Source organism: Mesoplodon bidens (assembly GCF_964165515.1).
Source record: "Mesoplodon bidens genome assembly, chromosome: 5".
Taxonomy (NCBI): domain Eukaryota; kingdom Metazoa; phylum Chordata; class Mammalia; order Artiodactyla; family Ziphiidae; genus Mesoplodon; species Mesoplodon bidens.
Window position 1 is genome coordinate 111,887,689 of NC_138161.1, and position 19,089 is coordinate 111,906,777.

Here is a 19,089-nt window from a genome sequence, read left to right on the forward strand (position 1 = left end):
GAACAGGCCGGCCTGGGCTTTTTCGCAGTCCTCCTTTGCCACGGCCCCGTTTGGAGGCCCCAGACGTAGGGGTAAGGGTCAGAGGCCCAGGGCGCAGGCAGAGCCCTTCTTTGGGGTACAGGCGTGGCGGCCAGCAGTTCCAGCTGTTCCGTGGGCTGGGGGGAAGATGAGCCGTGAAGAGCCGGGTGCCCTGCTTGTCCTCACACTGCACCTCCCCACCACCAGATCCTGCATAAGATTGACAAGGAGGGGGAGCGTCTGCCCCGGCCCGAGGACTGCCCCCAGGACATCTACAATGTCATGGTTCAGTGCTGGGCTCACAAGCCAGAGGACAGACCCACGTTTGTGGCCCTGAGGGACTTCCTGCTGGAGGTGAGGGCAGATCTGCCCCCGGGGGCAGGGGTATCGAGCAGGTGTCAGCCTGAGGTGGTTAGTGACCTGTCTCTGCCCCCAGGCCCAGCCCACTGACATGCGGGCCCTTCAGGACTTTGAGGAACCAGACAAGCTGCACATCCAGATGAACGATGTCATCACCGTCATTGAGGGCAGGTAGGGAGCACTGGTTGGGCCTGGGACCCCGAGCCGTTCTGCCTCTCAGGTCCCCATGGCAACAGCCCCTATCAGGGCTCCTGCAGCAAGAGGGGAGGGCAGGCCTGGGTCCTTCTGAGTGCTTGGGGTTAAGTATGCAGGTGCGGTGGCTCGCAGGGGGGTTTCCCTGCCTAGCGTCTCCTCTGTCACCCTTTTCCCACCAGGCTCCAGCGCTGGCTCTGTGGGTCGGGGCCGCACTGCCCTTATGCTGGGGTGTAGGAAGTGGAGCAGCCTGGCCTCGGGGCCCAGCTGGGACTCCGGGACATTCCTCCTCTTACCCTCCCCTGCCCCTCCTCTTCCCCGTCCTCCCAGGATAAGGACTCTGGACTCCCACCTGGGTGCCCTTCAGTAGCCCCAAGCAGCCCTGCCTGTTCCTGGCAGCCTCTGCCCTCCCAGGGCTCTCCTCCGTCCTCTGCTGGGCCTCCCACCTGGCCATTTTGTCCCCAGGCTGCCCTCACAGGGTCTCTATTCCTGCCCCCTCAATCCCCCTCACACCTGGCAACACGTGTCTGCCTGCAGGCAGCCTCTCCTGAGTCAGGTCTCCCACATGGAGCCCCCAAAGTTCAAGCCTGCCTGCTGTGGAGGCCCCCCTACCGCCTGGTGTGAAAAGGGTCCCAGTCCTTGGGACCGGTGACTCAGGGGCTTTGTGTGTTTCTGGGGCGTTTGTCTCTGGAGCTGGCACCCTGGGTCACCACTGGAGTGAGGCGGGGAACAGGAGGGGAGAGGGGAGCCGCTCCTCCTGGAAGGCCACCGTGGGCGGGCCCTGCCCCGCCCTTTCGTCACAGGCTTGGGTTGGCCCAGCTGCTGGCTCCACTGCCACTGCCTGCCAGTGTGGGCTTGCTGGGTTCTTCCTCCTGGGCCACCGGCCGACTTGGACCACAGTGCCTGCCGCAGGTCCCTGGAGCTACTCAGGAGGTGGGAGGTGAGGGGCAGGAGGCATGACAGCCGGTGAGGCTTTGGGAGTGGGCCTGTGTGTCGGTGGTACCAGAGCTTTAAATGCCCCCTTGTTTCCTTGGTGCCCCGAGTGTGTTTGTTTGTCTGGCTCTGTCTCCGTGTCTCCGGGTGGGTGGGCTCTGTTCGTGGGTGTCCCTTTGGGTCTGGGTTTGTACGTGTGCGTCTCGGTCTGTTTCTCCGTCTTCCTTTAGCAGCCTGGCTCTCAGCTGTCTCGTATCTGTGCTCTTCTGTTAGACTGGGGTTCCTTCTTGCAGAAGCTGTCTCCTAGCCAGAGTCTGGAGCACCCTTGCCCCTGGCTCTGACTGATTCTTTAGACTCAGGGCTTCTCGGGGTACCAGGCAGGGGGCAGAGAGAGGACAGCAGATGTCCTGTGAGCCAGGCTTGCGAGGCTCTGTCTAGACTGTGAGGGACAGATGATGACCACTCTTTTCCAGTGGGTCTTCTTTGGAGGCTGGGATGGCTGACAGAACTTTGATGTCCTGTTTTCACAAACCAGAGAAGGGGGACAGAGATTTTGAAATCCATGTGTAGGTCCTTGGCCTGGCCTGGTCCCTGGAGCCTTTGCTTCCTGTGGTGGGTGGGAGAGGGGGAAGCAAAGGGGGTGTGTTGTCCCTCAAGGCCAGGGGCTGCCGGGGACAGTGCGTGGGGTGGTGTTTTGAGCAGAATGTTTAAGCTACATTTGTCAGCCATTTCTGGGCTACCTAAGCCAGGACTGGGATGATGGGCTGATGTTTCCAGAGGCTGGTCCCCAATAGAGCTGGGGCAGCCTTCGGTGGTTCTTAACCCAGGCCCTGGTGTTTCCCAGGTGCTGCTTCACATCTTGCCTGTCCCAGGATGCTGTCAAGCATCCTGCTGGAGGTGCCTGTCTTTGCTGCGGGGACTGTGCCCTCCAGTTGCCGTGGAGACTCTGGGCTGTTCTTGGAAGGGGAACGGAGGTGTGGCCAGAGCAGGCGGGGTGGGAAGGGCTGGTCTGGTCCTCTCTGGGCTGCCGGTATCTCCGCCCCACTGAGCCTTGGAGGGGGGGGACCAGTGGGCAGCGTGATGTAACGTGGGCCATCTCGGGAGTTGTAATTGACCCTCGTTGGGAGGAGGATGCTTCTGTGCTTGGGATGTCATTCCCAAGGGGGTCTTTCTTATACATACTCTGCACTCCCAACTCCCCTCCCCCACTAGCAAGGGCTGTCGTGCCTCCTGCCCCTCACCTCCCACCTCCTTTTTTGAGACTTGATGTGAGGACTCCCAGCAGTGATAAAGGGAGCCCTTTCTTCTGGGCCTGGCTCTCGCCTTGGCCATGCCTGTAACAAAGAGAGGTAGGCTTGCTCTCGCTCTCAGAAGTGGGTCCACAGGAGGCTTCCGAGTGAGGGTCTGTTAGCAAAAGGAAAGGAGCGGAGGGAGTGACCTCCTGCCCATCTGGTCTTGCTCAGGATCCACTGGGAGGGCGTGATCACGGTGTAAACCTGGCCTTGGACCCGAGTCTGTTCCACTCTGCACTACTTCTCCACCTCAGTTAACGAGCATCTCTGAAGAGGTGCGGAGAGCGGAGTCCAGCGTCCAGCCATGGGCTTGGTGTCTGAGCCTGTTCCGTGGAAGGGCACGTGGGACCCAGGGGGCTCATGGGTGTTGGGTGAGAGCAGCATCGGGGTGTGGGGGCCAGGGGCTCCCCACCCTGCCTCCTTGGCCTCAGCCGGCCTGGGGGTTGGGGTGGGGTGGGGAGGGGAGGCGTTTCTCTCTTTGGAATGGCCCTGCTGTTTTTGGATGGGCTTTGTCCCTTCCCGGGTGTTGTCCTCTCTTCTTCCTTCCTTTCCTGCCCTTCCCACCCAGGGGGGCTGGGTGGTAATCACCGGGTTGCTGTGTCTGTGGTGGCCGGTCAGCAGCCTTGCTGACAGGGAGGCTGGGCTCTCATCCCTCCCCCTCCACGCCTCTTGGCTCCCCAAGGATTACTGTGTTTGTGGGGTTCAACATTAGGTCTCTGGGACAGGCTCTTTTCATACTGGCCCAGTGGCCACATCACCTCGCGGAGGGGGGTCCAGGTGTTCGGGCCTCACTGCCTCCTTCCAGCCTCCACCTCCCCCAACCCCTGTGGTCTGGCTGCAGCTTGGAGGAAACCTTTCTTGATGCTCCTGCTGTGGACAGGGGACGTACAGGTGGGGGGCTGACAGTGAGCGGATGCAGCTTGGTGCCAGACACGTCCGCTGCAGCAGCAGCGTGAGGCTGTCACCACCTCTGCCTTAGCCCAGAGTCCGTGCCTGTCCTCAGGTGTGCGCGATCCCAGCAGGTGCAGGAGCCCCGTGGCCTGTTGGATTTGGGGCATTGGAAGCGTCCAGAGGGGCGCTCTTTCCTTCCTTGCCCACCTGGCCCGGCTCCCACCCCCACCCCAGGCCTGGACTTAGGCTGTGCCAACAGATTCTGTGTCTGAGGTCCGAGCGAGGGGCTGGTGATCCCCTAGCCCAGCCACGCTGGGAGGCTGGGTTCCCTTCTGGACCCCTGGTTTAAGACCAGCGTGGAGCTCTCCTGCCACGGAGGTGGATGGGGGACAGAGTGGGGGGTCCCACGGTCCTGGCAGGAGGTGGTGGAAGGCACTGGAGGCGTGTCGAGTGGCGATGTGATAGTGGGGGTCGCCCCAGGCGCTCCCACCCCGTGGAGGGGCGGGGACTCTGGTAGGAGGGCTTGGCCCCAGCCCCGTCCTAAGGCCGTGGAGCCCCCTTGGGCCGTGGCAGCTCAGAACTCCTGGAACTGGGTTGAAGAGTGAGGTCGGGTGGCTAGGAGACGACTAGGCTTCAGGCCTTGCCAGGGGAGGAGGGCGGCGAGGTGGTACTGGGAGAAGGGCGCTGGCTTCGCGGAGTAGCAGCTGGGTTTGAATCCTGGATCTGCTGTACTCTTTCTGGTAACTGCAGGCAAGTCGTGTCACTTGTTTGAACCTGTTTCCGTACTTGTAAACTGTAGGAAAAGCTCTGTGACCCACCTAGGGCACTTAGGGTAAGGCTGCGTGCAAATACCAGGCCCTGTACTGGGTGAATGTCAGGTCCTGGGGGGCTGCTGGGAGGAGGTGGGCTGGGGGCAGGCTACTCTGATCCTGGGGACTTAGCCCTTGTGCTCCCTTCTGCCAAGGTGGTCAGATACCACGGCTAAAGAGAGCTTGGTGTGCAAAGGGTCCCAGTCCTGGGGCCCGTCCCACCACGCCCTGGTGTTCAGCACGTCACCTCTGTTGCACAGGGCTGAGAATTACTGGTGGCGCGGCCAGAACACACGGACGCTGTGCGTGGGGCCCTTCCCTCGCAACGTGGTGACCTCTGTGGCCGGCCTGTCGGCCCAGGACATCAGCCAGCCCCTGCAGAACAGCTTCATTCACACAGGACATGGTGACAGCGACCCCCGGCACTGCTGGGGCTTCCCTGACAGGATCGATGAGTGAGTACCGGCAGGGTCCCGCCTGGGGGCTCCAGGGCCAGCAGCCCCCTCTCTGGGCATGCAGGCTCTCCAGGCCTCCAAGTTCCCAGTTACAGCCGTGGGCCAAGGGTCTCTTGTTCAGAAGCTTTTCCTCGTTGGCAGAACTGGGGTTGGAGCTTCAAAGGATCAAAGGCCTCCAGGGTCCGTCCACACCTTAAGCCCCCCTGGCAAACTGGCTTTAGGAGAATGGACTTGGGAACAGCCTTTGGAAGCAGTTCAGTAGGGAATCTCCTCATGATCCCCAGCACTTGGGTGGCAGTTTCCCTCCTCCTGCTTGTAGTACCCGAGTCCTGGAGATGGGAGCTGCTGGCTCAGGCCCAGGGGCGCAAGGTGCAGAAAAAGCTCCCTGCAGGGAAACTTCAGAGTGCCCACCTGCCTGCTCACTCTGTACCTGGGAGGGGGGTTCAGTCTCCTTTAAGTGAAAGGATGAGGTCATCGGGGGGGCATCTGGGGAGGATACACAGGAGAATTAGTCACTTCCTGGGGGCCCCGCCCGAGGGAGCCACTTGGAGCTCCTCCTGCTGGGCCTCCGAGCCTCTGTGCTGGCACCACGGGGCTTCCGGGCAGCGCTCTCTCCTCTGACTTCTGACAGGCTTCTGCCCCGGGGGCGTGGCGCAGCAGGCCCTTCACCCCCTGCCCCGCACACCAGAACACTGAGCCCTGGGAGGGTGCCTGTCTCTTGCCTCACAGGAGCCAGGCGAGGGCCTGAGAGAGCTGGGGCCAGAGAAGGCAGACACCTTCCAGAAGGCGGCCCGGCACCCTCTGTCCTGCTCCTGGCGTGCCATGGCCAGCCCAGCCCCATTCCTCTGGGCTTTAATCAGCCCCAGTGACTACGTCCCAGATCCCGAGAGTTGGCACAGGGGTTGCAGGTGAATTGGGAGCGTGGCGGTAGCCCGGCCCATGCCCTGCCTCCTGGCAGTGGAGCAGAAGGATCCCTCCTGTCCACCCTGGCTGGGGCAGTGCGGCCCAGACACCTCAGGGCCCGGCAGGAGAGAAGAGAGCGTGCCAGCAGGTGGCTGCCGGGCATGGGTTGGAGTGCCTTGGGGTTACAGAGGGCCAGCTCTGCCCTTTTGGGGTGTCCTTGGAGCTCCTACAGTCCTAGGTTTTTCAGCCTACGGTCAGGAGTTCTTTCTCTGCCCCCTCTCCATGGTACCCTCCCCTGTTCCTGCTAGATCTACAGAAGGGAGCTACTGGGGGTCAGAAGTCCTGGGCTCCAGGCCTGCGCCTGCAAGGGGCTTGGATGACATGGTTCTGTCTTCTGCCTGACCCCAGGAGACAGGCCCAGCACCTCCTCCAGGGCGCCCTCACTGCCGCCGCCCCACACCCTTACCCATCTCTGACCTGCGTCTCTCCCCACAGACTGTATCTGGGAAACCCCATGGACCCTCCCGACCTGCTGAGTGTGGAACTGAGCACCTCCAGACCCACCCAGCATCTGGGCAGGGTGAAAAGTAAGGGCCCCCAAGCCCTGGTCCCCTAGTCCGTCAGCTGCCCCGGAGGGGATGCTGTCTCCTCAGGCCACCCCGAGCTGGGACGGCTGGGTCAGGGCAGCATGGGGACAGCTGTGTCCCTGGCTCCGGCTGGCCGTGGGGCGGACAGCAAGAGGCAGCTGTATCCGCCGAGGTGGGCATCCTCGGTCTGGCCCGCACTGGCCTGCCCGCTCAGCTTCCCTCCTCCCTCCTCCTTCCCGCCGTGCTCAGATCCTGGCTCTCCTCGCTCCCCCTAATCCTGCTCTCCTCTCCTGCCAAAACTACCCCACGGGCTCCATCTTGGCCAGGAGCCTCCTCTGTCTCCCGGACCCAGGGCCTGTCGCTCCGGAACATAGTTTTCCCATTGCTTCCCATTGCTGCTGGGTGTGTACCTTCACTTGCCCCTCTTCACGTCTCTCTCTCTCTCTCCCCCACCCCCACTCCGCCCTCTTGTCTGACTCTCTTCCCTCCCTTGTCCTGTCTCCCTTGTTCTGCCCCCTCTACTCTCCGCACGACCCTTCTCGCAGGGGAGCCTCCACCTCGCCCTCCTCAGCCTGCCGTCTTCACTCAGAGTAAGTGGGGCTGCTCTTGGTGCCTTGGCCCCCGCCCCCGCCCCCTCTCTCCTCTCATTTCTCTCCTCCTGGAAGGTACAGAGCCCTGGCTGGCCGGCTGGTGGGAGGGCAAGTGGGTGTGTGCTGTGAGCTTTTGCTGCGGACCTGGCCCGGCATGCCTGCCTCTCCCCCCACCCCCAGAAGCCTGGGCTTCGGGAACAAGAGTGTGGTCCTGGCACCCACTCTGCCAGTGTCCGCCATTGCCTGGCCCTGCCTCACGTCCTTGGGGACCTGCAGAGGCCGTGTCTGGGCTTCATGCCAGTTGGTGAGGAGCTCTGTCCTCCCTAAGGATAGCTCCTATCGTCCTTGATGGTGGGAGATTGCCCATAGCCCCCTGCCTGCACTAATGGTGTGCCGTAGTGGGGCAGGGATTACTAACCAGGGCTCAGGAGCCGGGGTATATGGGGTCTTGTGTTGATGGAGGGGTGTCAGAGGCAGGCAGGTGTGGGGTGTTCTTGCTCTAGCTGAAATGGAGGGAGGGGCTCGCCAGGCCCCATAGCGGGCTGCCAACCACGGGCACAGGTTCCGCCCCCCTGTTGAATGGGGTCTGGGTGCACAGAGAATTCTGGCGGCTGAGGGCTGACCTCTGGGGGAATTGGGAGTGAGGAGTTGGTGGGCTGTCTTCCCCACACCCCATCTTTCCCATCGGCCTGCCTGACACTGCCTCCCTGTTGGGGTCTACCTTCCATCGCAGAACCAACCTACGACCCTGTGAGTGAGGACCAAGACCCCCTGTCCAGCGACTTCAAGAGGCTGGGCCTGCGGAAGCCAGGACTGCCCCGTGGGCTGTGGCTCGCAAAGCCCTCGGCCCGGGTGCCGGGCACCAAAGCGGGTCGCGGGAGCGGTGAGGTCACGCTCATCGACTTCGGTGAGGAGCCCGTGGTCCCGGCCCCACGGCCCTGTGCTCCCTCACTGGCGCAGCTGGCCATGGATGCCTGCTCCTTGCTGGACAAGACCCCGCCGCAGAGCCCCTCGCGGGCCCTGCCCCGGCCCCTGCATCCCACGCCGGTGGTGGACTGGGATGCGCGCCCGCTGCCCCCGCCTCCTGCCTACGATGACGTGGCCCAGGATGAGGATGACTTTGAGGTCTGCTCCATCAACAGCACCCTAGTGAGTGCAGGTGTCTCTGCTGGGCCCAGCCAGGGCGAGACCAATTACGCCTTTGTGCCCGAGCCGGCGCGGCTCTTCCCTCCCCTGGAGGACAACCTGTTCCTCCCGCCTCAGGGTGGGGGCAAGCCGCCCAACTCAGCCCAGACCGCAGAGATCTTCCAGGCGCTGCAGCAGGAGTGCATGCGGCAGCTACAGGTCCCGGCCGGCTCTCTGGTCTCCTCGCCAAGCCCGGTGGGCGACGACAAGCCCCAGGTTCCCCCCCGTGTGCCCATCCCCCCAAGGCCCACGCGCCCACGTGGGGAGCTGTCTCCAGCCCCCTCGGGCGAGGAGGAGATGGGGCGGTGGCCTGGACCTGCCTCCCCTCCCCGGGTACCACCCCGGGAGCCCCTGTCCCCACAAGGCTCCAGGACCCCCAGCCCCTTGGTGCCACGCGGCAGCTCCCCGCTGCCACCCCGGCTCTCCAGCTCACCTGGGAAGACCATGCCCACCACCCAGAGCTTCGCCTCAGACCCCAAGTATGCCACACCCCAGGTGATCCAGGCACCTGGCCCCCGGGCTGGCCCCTGCATCTTACCCATCGTCCGCGATGGCAAGAAGGTCAGCAGCACCCACTACTACCTGCTGCCTGAGCGCCCACCCTACCTGGAGCGCTACCAGCGCTTCCTGCGTGAGACCCGGAGCCCCGAGGAGCCGGCCCCCATGCCTGTGCCCCTGCTGCTGCCCCCTCCCGGCATCCCAGCTCCTGCTGCCCCCACTGCCACCGTTCGACCAATGCCTCAGGCTGCCCCAGACCCCAAGGCTAGCTTCTCCACCAACACCAGCAACTCAGGGGCGCAGCCGCCAGCCCTGAGGGCCACTGCTCGGCTGCCACAGAGGGGCTGCCCCGGGGACGGGCCAGAGGCTGGACGGCCAGCAGACAAGATCCAGATGGTGAGTAGTGGGCCTGGCTACAGGGTGAGGAGGGGCAGGGGCCCGAGGGACCCAGAGGAAGGGGCCCGAGTGGTGCTGACAGGTGGGTGGGTGTGCCCAGCTGCAGGCCATGGTGCATGGGGTGACCACAGAGGAGTGCCAGGCGGCCCTGCAGAGCCACAGCTGGAGCGTGCAGAGGGCTGCCCAGTATCTGAAGGTACCACCACCTCCTGCCCACTCTGGCTTTCAGGGACCCTGAAGACTGGTTCTGCGGCTCTCCTCCAACCCTCCCGCTCCCTGCCCCCACCCTCACTCTCCTCTGTCCCGCCCTGGTCCAGCACCCCTTGGCCCCAGTGTGTCCCACGGCACCACCCTCTGCTCCTCAGGTGGAGCAGCTCTTTGGTTTGGGTCTGCGGCCGCGAGGCGAGTGCCACAAAGTGCTGGAGATGTTCGACTGGAACTTGGAGCAGGCTGGCTGCCACCTGCTGGGCTCCTGTGGCCCAGCCCACCACAAGTGAGCAGACCTTGCCCCTGCCACCTTCCTGTCCCTGGGGTGTCCTGGAGCAGTCACTCTGGGAAAAACCAACAGCTCACAGCCACACACGGCCAGACACAGGGCTCCAGGCGGGAGGAGGGAAAGGGGTCCCGGTCCCAGGACACAGACAGTTCTCGGAGAAAACAGCTTCTCCTAAGCACGTTTATCTAGACTTCATAGACGCTTTGTTCAAATGAGCTAATGAGTAAAAGGAATTGGAGCCTCTCTGGTTGCAGGGGGCTTGCTTCCTGGCTGGGCTCCAGTGAGCAGCAGCTTAGGATCCAGTGGTTTAAACGAATCTCTCTCACCTCTTCATTTCCTATTTCAGTTTAAAGTGACAAAGATTTAATGCCTTTTTAAAGGAATGTCTAATCAAAAAAAAAATCCATTACTTTCCTACAAAAAATGTATGTACGTGTATATATAACACAATATATAGATATATAAATAACATACTTGATGTAGAGTATAAATACATACAAATGAAAGTTTTATCAAGTCAAAAAGTGAAATCCTTCCCTGGGGGGCGCTGGCGGGGTGGGTGTGTCGGATTCCTCTGGCGGCAGACAGCTTGAGCTGGAGCCCAGCCTTCTGCACACACGTGGCGTCAGCTTATGCTCCTTTCCTGACCTCTCAGGGTCCTCATCTGTAAAACGTGTGTAAATGATAGTGCCTACCTCGTAGAACTGGTTAGGAGAATTAATGAGGGATGCACCGCACAGCAAGTGTCTGGCCCGTGGGATGCCATTGCTGAACGTTGGCCATTACCTCGTGGTTATTCTTACTGATCTGCATCAGTTACTCTAATACACGATACTGCTGGTCTCTTATGCTTAGTTTATAAAAGAAGTCGTCCCAGGATGCTAAATTCCAAAATTAGTGCCTAGAACCACCAGTTTTCAATCCATTTGGCTGACCCTGAGAGGTCCCTCTCGCACCCACCCACACTGGACATTCCATACTCTGTTGCACCGACCCCTGTTGATGGAAGGGCTTTCTGGTTGTTTCCCATCCTTAGGCGCTGAGATGTCTGGAGACCCAGAGGATCTGCCCTGAAGGAATCACTTGAGCCTGTCCATCTGACGAGGGTGGGGAGATGCCCTGCCAGGCCTGGAGGACCTGCTGCACCTGCTGCCCCCAGTGGCAGAGCGAGGCCAAGGCAGCAGGAGGCTGGGAGCCCCGCCTTGCCTGTCCCTCCCTCACCCAGCGCTGTCCCTGCAACTTCGGAGCTCTCAGTGCACCCAGCCGAGGTGCAGGAGGGAGCCTCTTGAAGGCAGGCCTGGGGGCGGCCTCAGCAGGCCCTGTGGCTGACCTGCCTCTGGCTTCAGTCCCTGGTGGGGCCTGTAGCTGAAATGTGTTGCCACGCCCTGCCGGCGGGGAAGCCAGGCTTGACCCCGGGCAGGGAGGATGTGTTGGTCATGCAGAAAGGTGGACCAGCACCCAGGGCGTGGGGCGGGGGCCCTCCCCAGGGAGCCCCTGGCGGCAGTTGGGGTGTCGGACGGAATGTGACTTGTGGCCTCACCATGGACATGTTATGGGACTTGGCTGGTGTTCGGATCTTGTGCCTGGAAATAGCCTGAGGTGGCTCAGGTAGCAGAGCTAGGGTGCCAGATCGTTCTCTGGCAGGGACCAGGGCCCAAGGCCCCAGGGTTGGAAGGAGACCAAGGGGGCAGCTGCCCTGGAGGGACACCAGTGCTTCCTCTTTGACCCAGCTCTTCCCCTGTGCTGTTCTTTGTTTTCCCACCAGCCTTTTGCCAAAGTTGCTGCCCCAGCTATGAATATCTGCTTCTTCCAGAGAAATAAAGTTAGTTTCTATTTTATGTTACTTATTTGTGTCTGCCTGCTTCTTTGCCTCTTGGTCAGCAGCCCGAGGCTCCTGGGCTCCCCAAGCCACTACCATCTGTCCCAGGCCACAGGCCCTGTAGCGCCACCTGTTGACGGAGGGGGGGAAGTGCAGGCCTGGTTGACCCTAACAGGTCTCTCCCTTTCCGCGGCTGACAGTGGGCAGAGCCCCACCTGACTCAGAGCCCCTAGGTTTTATGTCTGATGTTCCATGAGGCAGGATATACTGCAGGACAGAGTACAGTAACTCCATTGGTGGGAGCTAAGCCAGAAACTTTCATAACATGGAAGGATCCAATATGTATAAGTATTTTAAGTTTCTTTTTCTGAATAGCTAATAGTTCACGTGGTTCAAAATTCAGAAGGTACTAAAGAGTATACAGTGAAGTTCCCCAGCCCAGCTGCCACCTCCCCTCTCCAGAGGCTGCCTTTAACATCAGTTTCCCGTGTGTTTCTAATTTTTTTCACTATTTTGAAGAGCTCCATAGCCTTACTGAAAGAACTCTTGTTTAGGGTTGCGTGGATATGGTTTTACGATAATATATTTAACCAGGCCCCTTTTGGTGGAGGGATATTTGGTTGTTTCCAGTCCTTTGCAGTTCTAGCCATTGCATCAATAAATGGCGAATGTGGGTTATTACTTACTTGCAAGGCAATCTGAAGGATGAGTTCGCAGAAGCAGCGCGCCTGAGTCAGGGTGTGTGTGGCTAATGAGGGATCCTGCCAGTTGGGAAAGTTTTCTCCCCACAGAAGAGGCTCTTCCTGATGTTACAGCCACCAGTGTGTGAGAGCTTTCCATGTGGTACCAGAGCTTTCTGATTTTTGACAGTATGACATGTGGCAAATGGTGTCGATAGTTTTAATTGCATTCCTCTAATGAATGAATAAACATTTAAAAAATAAGTTGGGCCATTTATATTTCTTTTCTATAAGCTACCTATTAATAGCTTTTGTGGAGCCCTACATCAAGGACACAGGACAAAAATTCAGGAATTAACCAAACCCCCATGGCAACTGTTACCATGGGCTCTCCTAGTCTAAACCGGGCAGCCCCCCAGCTCCATTTTAGGCAAAATAATCACCATGTCATAACCTTGTAGCATCCTGACCAATCACCTAATGCCATCCTGCCAGCAGGAATTTCTTTGTCTTGAGGCTATAAAAGTTGGCTACTAGCCCACAAAGGGGGTCGGCTCTCCCTGGTCTATCAGGAAGCTGGCCCGCTGTATTGGCAGCGCCCCTCACTAACTCTTCTCTGCTTTTTGTTCTCAATAAACTCACTCTTTTCTAAAATACTTTGTGTCTGGAAATTCTTCCAACCCGCACTCGGACCACGACATTTTGGTGGCCTGTACGGGGACATCTCTTGGGGGATCTCCTTCCCAACCTCTCCTCATTTCTTGGGACCCTCTGTGAACAAGCAAGCTGCCGGGAAAGCAACAGAGGCACTCTGGCCAGGACCACTCCCTGGTGTGTTCTGAAGGCTCCACGGCTCACTTTGCCCCAGTAACTGCCACCCAGAACGGGTGAGGTTCCCTCTGTCTGCTTTCTGACTAAGGACTAGGCCGATTGGTATTGTGCTGGCACGGGTCAGGCATTTAAAAGCCATTAGGGCGCCTGCCGCTTGAAGACTCCCATGAAAGGATAGGGGGGTCAGGGAACAGCTGAGGCTGTTACAGCGTCTGCCCCCAGCAAGACAACTTCCGTGCACCATGGGGTACATACTGGTTCAAGCAAAACACTGAGCCCCCTCCCCTTGGCTGCCGCCTTCCTGGCAGGACTACAAGGCAGATTCCTCAGCCTGTCTTCTCTGTTAACTTTCACCTTTTTCTCAGTCCAGGTTGACTTACAGGGGCCTAGGTGTTGCCTCTGAGCCATCCCAGGAGTGCCTTTTCACGTTTCAGGGAATTGCCAAACAGTGGATCCTGGGAATCTCTTTCTTTCCCTGCCCAAGTCGCATGGTGCCTTAGTCGCACGCTCAGGGGTCACCTCTCATAGTCGGACGCGATTGTTGGGATGGTCGGCCCATTTTGTGCCTTAGTCGCACGAAGACATCACTGGCACAGCTTTCTGTCAGCTGGTGACTCTCAGGACCCCCATTCTACGGCATACAGGCTAAGAATGGGTTCTGGAACGTCTCGGGAGCCTCCCTGAGACTCACCCCTCGGCTGTATCCTCAGGAACTAAAAAAATTTGACCCTGAAAATCTCAAAAAGAAGAGGCTCATTTTCTTTTGTAACACGGCTTGGCCTCAGTATAAAATGGGGGACCGAGAACAATGGCCTCTTAATGGCACACTAAATTCTAACACGATCCTCCAACTTGATCTCTTGCCGGAAACAAGGAAAGGACTCAGAGGTTCCTTATGTCCAGACCTTTATGGCCCTTAGTCAGAATCTGGAGCTAAGGGACTCATGCTGCATGTGCCTTTCTGTTGCCGCCTTATCCTCCCGACCCCCTCTGTCTCCCTCTCCATCAGATCTCCTAGGCGACCCGCTACTTGACATTTCCTGTCCCCCACCCCATCAACCCCCTTCGCTTCAGCCCGGGCCCGCCCCTGCCTCAACCCACAGCTCCCCAGCAGGCACCTCCTTATCAGGGCGAAAGCCCCCTCTCCCCTCCCCACAAAAGGTGGAGGACTGCCTAACGCCAGGAAACAGATTCTAATATGTTTCCCTTAAGGGAAGTAGCAAATGGAGACATGAGCACTATTAGAGTCCATGTTCCCTTTCCCATGTCTGACATGTCCCAAATTCAAAACAAGTTAGGTTCCTTCAGTCAGGATGGCTACAATATTCTTTAGACTCCGGAGAAAACTGGTTAAAATAAAACTTTTTTTGAAATTGCAAAAGGGGTTCTTTTTGCATGTGCAGTTAGAAAAGCCAGCCTGTTGAAATATTTTTTTCAGAATCCTGACCCTGAGAGAACAAAAATATCCCTAGGAAAAAGTTTGAAGCTAATTCTTATCATGTCCTTGAGCTACAAACACAGCCCACTTTGCCTGAGACTTCAGCCTTGGGTTAATGAGTAGAACTTCAAGCCAAGAAAAAAAAAAAAAAAAAAGAGGCAAAGAGACATTTTAAATCTCAAGTGGAAACAATGAGATCTCTGACTGTCTGGATATATGTGTATGTCTCAGTATGTGTCTTTGTCTTTGGATAATATTGCTGAGGTTAATTTGTAAATGAGGTCTATTTCATTGGCTTAAAAGAAGTAAGCGCTTACAAATCAAACAATTCTAAAACAAGAAAAAGTAAGCTAAATAAATTTCAGGTTCATGTGAACTGGGAAATATTCAATATTAAATTAATACCTGGTGTTAATGTTTATGTTTGTTGATCTAATTAATATAGACATGTCTTTCGAGCCATCAACATTAAGTATAATACTTTTATTGTGCCTAGGTTTAATATAAACTAAATGAGATCTTACTATTTCATTGCTGCAAATTTGTCAGCAATGAAAATAATTCAAGGTGAAGAAACTTTTAAGAAAAGAAAATACAAATGAGATAAGAGCTTTGGGTGAACTTTTTAGGAATAATTATGTTTTAGGAATGTCTACTTAAGAATAATCTCTCCAGATAGTTGACAACTTAAAACATTGAGTTGTGCTAAATTAAGTTAAAGGATGGAAGTTTATTAAATACCTAGTCCATTTCCAAATAAAATAAGATACTGAAACACTAATTACTGAACACTGGCTTCCTTTTACAGAGAAACAAAAGGTTTGGAACTATTAAAAAATGTGTTGGTGCCACACTGAGATATTTACTATAAGAAAGCACATTCTTCAAAAATTATTATTTGCGGGGCTTCCGTGGTGGCGCAGTGGTTGGGAGTCCGCCTGCCGGTGCGGGGGACGTGGGTTCGTGCACCGGTCCGGGAGGGTCCCGCATGCCGCGGAGCGGCTGGGCCCATGAGCCGTGGCCGCTGGGCCTGTGCGTCCGGAGCCTGTGCTCCGGCAACGGGAGAGGCCGCAGCGGTGAGGGGCCCACGTACCGCAAAAAAAAAAAAAAAATTATTATTTGGATGTATGTTTACCAATCTACAGAGTGATGATATAAAGGACAGTTCATGGTTGCTTAAGGAAAGTAGGATGTATGTTTTTAGTAAAGAAGTTATGAGGAATGGAACTGCATTTTATTAAGGAAAAAGGAAGTAGGACTGACTTACAGGTAGCTGTTTTTTTTTTTTTTTTTCCTTTGCTGTACGCGGGCCTCTCACTGCTGTGGCCTCTCCCGTTGCGGAGCACAGGCTCCGGACACACAGGCTCCGCGGCCATGGCTCGCGGGCCCAGCCGCTGCGCGGCATGTGGGATCTTCCGGGATAGGGGCACGAACCCGTGTTCCCTGCATCGGCAGGCGGACTCTCAACCACTGCGCCACCAGGGAAGCCCCAGGTAGCTGTTTTTGAATGGGAAAATAAAGTGATGGATACAGAAAGTGATAAAAAATGGTTTGTGGAAAGTGGACCCCAGGAAAAGAATTTTATACATGGTACAATTTTCTTAAGATGTTGAACTGCCTTTGCAAAAATACTGCCTCTTCAAGATTTATAGAAAGGACTTTCTAAGATTGAATTAAAATTAATTAGGTAAGTAAATTTTGTTATTAACAGTAAGCTGGTACCAGACTGGAATTTGTTTCTCTCTCTCTGTTAAGAGTGAAGTTTTCTTGGAATGCTGCTTTTGATAACAGACTGTGTGAATTACCTTGCATTTAAGTGATTTATATTTGCTTTTAAAATCTTTTTGTTACTTTGGTTGAGTAAATAAGTAGTATTTCACAATGATCTATGAAGATTATGGCACATGTAGATAAAGTTCATTCTGCTTCTACAAAAATTAACCCCTCATTGTCAGACTTTTGCCATCCTGATGCCCTTAAAACATGACAACAGGGCTTCCCTGGTGGCGCAGTGGTTGAGAATCTGCCTGCCAATGCAGGGGACACGGGTTCAAGCCCTGGTTTGGGAGGATCCCACATGCCGCGGAGCAGCTGGGCCCGTGAGCCACAACTGCTGAGTCTGCGCGTCTGGAGCCTGTGCTCCGCAACAAGAGAGGCCGCGATAGTGAGAGGCCCGCGCACCGCGATGAGGAGTGACCCCCACTTGCCACAACTAGAGAAAGCCCTCGCACAGAAACGAAGACCCAACACAGCAAAAATAAATAAATAAAAATTTTTAAAAAAATCTTTAAAACAAAAAAAAAAATGACAACAGTCTACTCCTAAATCAGGGAATTTAAAATGGGTAAACAATAGCTGTCAATCAAACAGTCAGGGCTATGGGAAATCCAAGACAGCCGCTTGGTTTTTTCCGGCTCCCTGACAAACCTCATTTTTTTATTTGATGGGATAAAGCCTTCCCTGGCTGCAGGGTTAATGCCCTCACAATGGGGGGAAAAATTACGTTTCACTGAATATTAAATTCTAGTTTTGTTAATTAAGGTCTGTGTTACCAAGACTCACTTCCCAGATAGTTCCTTGCTGTTATGTTATATTGCTAAAAAGTTTAATTGAATTATTAAAGGACACTCTAAGTTTGTTTCTAAAGCTCTCTCAGTAATCTATTTTTGGATGAAGATCAGATGCCCTACGACCTACAATCAGGGGATTGTGCATACTGGAAAAAACATAATTTAAAGGACTATCTCCAACCTGGATGGATGGGGACCCATTTGGGGCTGGCTAAATGACTCTCTTTGTATCTATACCCTCAATTTTAATCAGACTAGCCTGGAGTGGGATCCCTGGTCAGAGGAGGATGCATATGATGTATGTGAAGATAATTGCACTTTGTGTTGGGAAAATTCAAGGAAAAATGTGACTAAGAAATATATTAATGAAGACCATATCCGCATAAACAGCTTGGCCCTGGGAACTAAATATGTGGGGATTGGTGTGACCACTGGACACTTAGTTTAACCTCCCGACAAGACTGTCCTCCAAAATATAACATAATTCAACTAACATTCAGAAATTAGTTATGACAATCCCCCCATCACACTCATAATCAGTCAGAGCCCGGATTCTCCCCTTTATCTGTAGATGATTACTTCCTCAGAGTTTGGCCTTCCCAATATAATCCTAGGCCATGGGACCCCAGTCTATTTCCAGAGGAAAACTCCCAAAAGGTCAGGGCCTGGATCTGGGGACTCACAACGGAGTATCCTTGAGGGGCCCCAGACTTTCATTTCTATGTGGTAACGGGGTCTATCTGGATCTTCCCACACTTTGGGAGCTCCTGCACGATTATTGCTGCGGTCCCAGAGGCGACCATTATGACTACAAAGGATTTAGCTTCCTCGGGAGGCATTCCCAACCTTGGGTCCTTCCTCGAGGAGGCCTTAAGACCTGTCCCGGAGAGACAAAAATGAACCACTGATTGGGGGGGACATGGTTATGATACCCCAATTCTTGATCGGCCCGAAATAATACATAGTGTCTTTAGAGGGCTCTTTGGTTTGCAGGCATACCCCTCTTAGAGAGGAGCGTTCTCCATCTCACCATCACGGTCCAGGAGTCTTGGAAGACTATGGTAGCAGCCACTGAGGAACAGCAGTCAGCCCTAGGCTCTCTGGCCAAGGTGGTTTTACAAAACAGGAAGGCCCTTAATGTTATAACAGCTGAGGCGGGGTGTGTGTGTGCCCTACTAAATGAGACAGGCTGCTTCTATGTTCATACCTCCGGCCAGGTTGAAGAAGACCTTCAGAGTCTAAAGAAAAACATCAAATTAATAGAAGATTTAAAAGAGAGAGCAGGACAGGGCCCCAGCTGGCTTTCCAGCCTTCTCTCCTCTATGGGTATCCAGATATGGACATGGCTATTGCCCTTGATGGGACCATTAATCCTGATGGCCTTTGTTTTGTTGTTTGGCCCCTGCATTATCAACACATTATCTAAGTTCATCTCCTGACAGGTTCAAAAGATTCAATTCCAGATGGTGCTACAACAAGGATACCAGCCAGTTGGCACACGAACTATGTTGGAACAAGCCGCCTTATCATTCTGCGGGCTCTCATCTCCCTCCATAAATACACCCTGACAGAGAGCGGGCATTGGGACCCAGGGCCCCACGAGGCCCCTGTCCAGCAGGAAGAAGCTAGGAAAGGCCATCGCCTCTTTCCCCAGTACCCTGAGTTCCTATGGCCCCAGGTGAGGATAGGCAGATAGTTAGTCATGAGTGGAGTGTTAAGAGGCCAAAGATTTGGCCCATAAATAAAAAGAGGGGGGAATGTGGAGCCCTGCATCAAGGACAGCCTACATCAAGGACACAGGACAAAAATTCTGGAATTAACCAAACCCCCATGGCAACTGTTGCCATGGGCTCTCTTAGTCTAAACCGGGCAGCCCCCCAACTCCATATTAGGCAAAATAATCACCATGTCATAACCTTGTAGCATCCTGACCAATCACCTAATGCCATCCTGCCAGCAGGAATTTCTTTGTCTTGAGGCTATAAAAGTTGGCTACTAGCCCACAAAGGGGGTCGGCTCTCCCTGGTCTGTCAGGAAGCTGGCCCGCTGTATTGGCAGCGCTCCTCACTAACTCTGCTCTGCTTTTTGTTCTCAATAAACTCACTCTTTTCTAAAATACTTTGTGTCTGGAAATTCTTCTTCCAAC

At 55.5% G+C, this 19,089-nt stretch overlaps 1 protein-coding gene across 14 annotated transcripts in view; it reads left to right on the top strand.

Annotated features, from left to right (window-relative positions):
- The window catches only part of TNK2 (tyrosine kinase non receptor 2), a gene marked incomplete at its 3' end in the record, with an annotated part of 40,279 nt that extends 28,831 nt beyond the window's left edge, over nucleotides 1-11,448 (top strand). For 8 of the 14 annotated variants that reach the window (XM_081234356.1, XM_081234354.1, XM_081234355.1 and 5 more), the window contains 8 exons: nucleotides 226-372; nucleotides 455-549; nucleotides 4,756-4,950; nucleotides 6,349-6,440; nucleotides 7,764-9,109; nucleotides 9,210-9,305; nucleotides 9,475-9,602; nucleotides 10,642-11,448. In XM_081234356.1, the coding sequence (XP_081090482.1) occupies nucleotides 226-372; nucleotides 455-549; nucleotides 4,756-4,950; nucleotides 6,349-6,440; nucleotides 7,764-9,109; nucleotides 9,210-9,305; nucleotides 9,475-9,602; nucleotides 10,642-10,648 (2,106 nt within the window). Of the gene's footprint in view, nucleotides 1-225; nucleotides 373-454; nucleotides 550-4,755; nucleotides 4,951-6,348; nucleotides 6,441-6,985; nucleotides 7,106-7,763; nucleotides 9,110-9,209; nucleotides 9,306-9,338; nucleotides 9,607-10,641 lie in introns of those variants that run through there. The other 6 variants (XM_081234351.1, XM_081234352.1, XM_081234350.1 and 3 more) reach the window with 4 other exon arrangements.
- Between the last annotated feature and the right edge of the window lie 7,641 nt (nucleotides 11,449-19,089).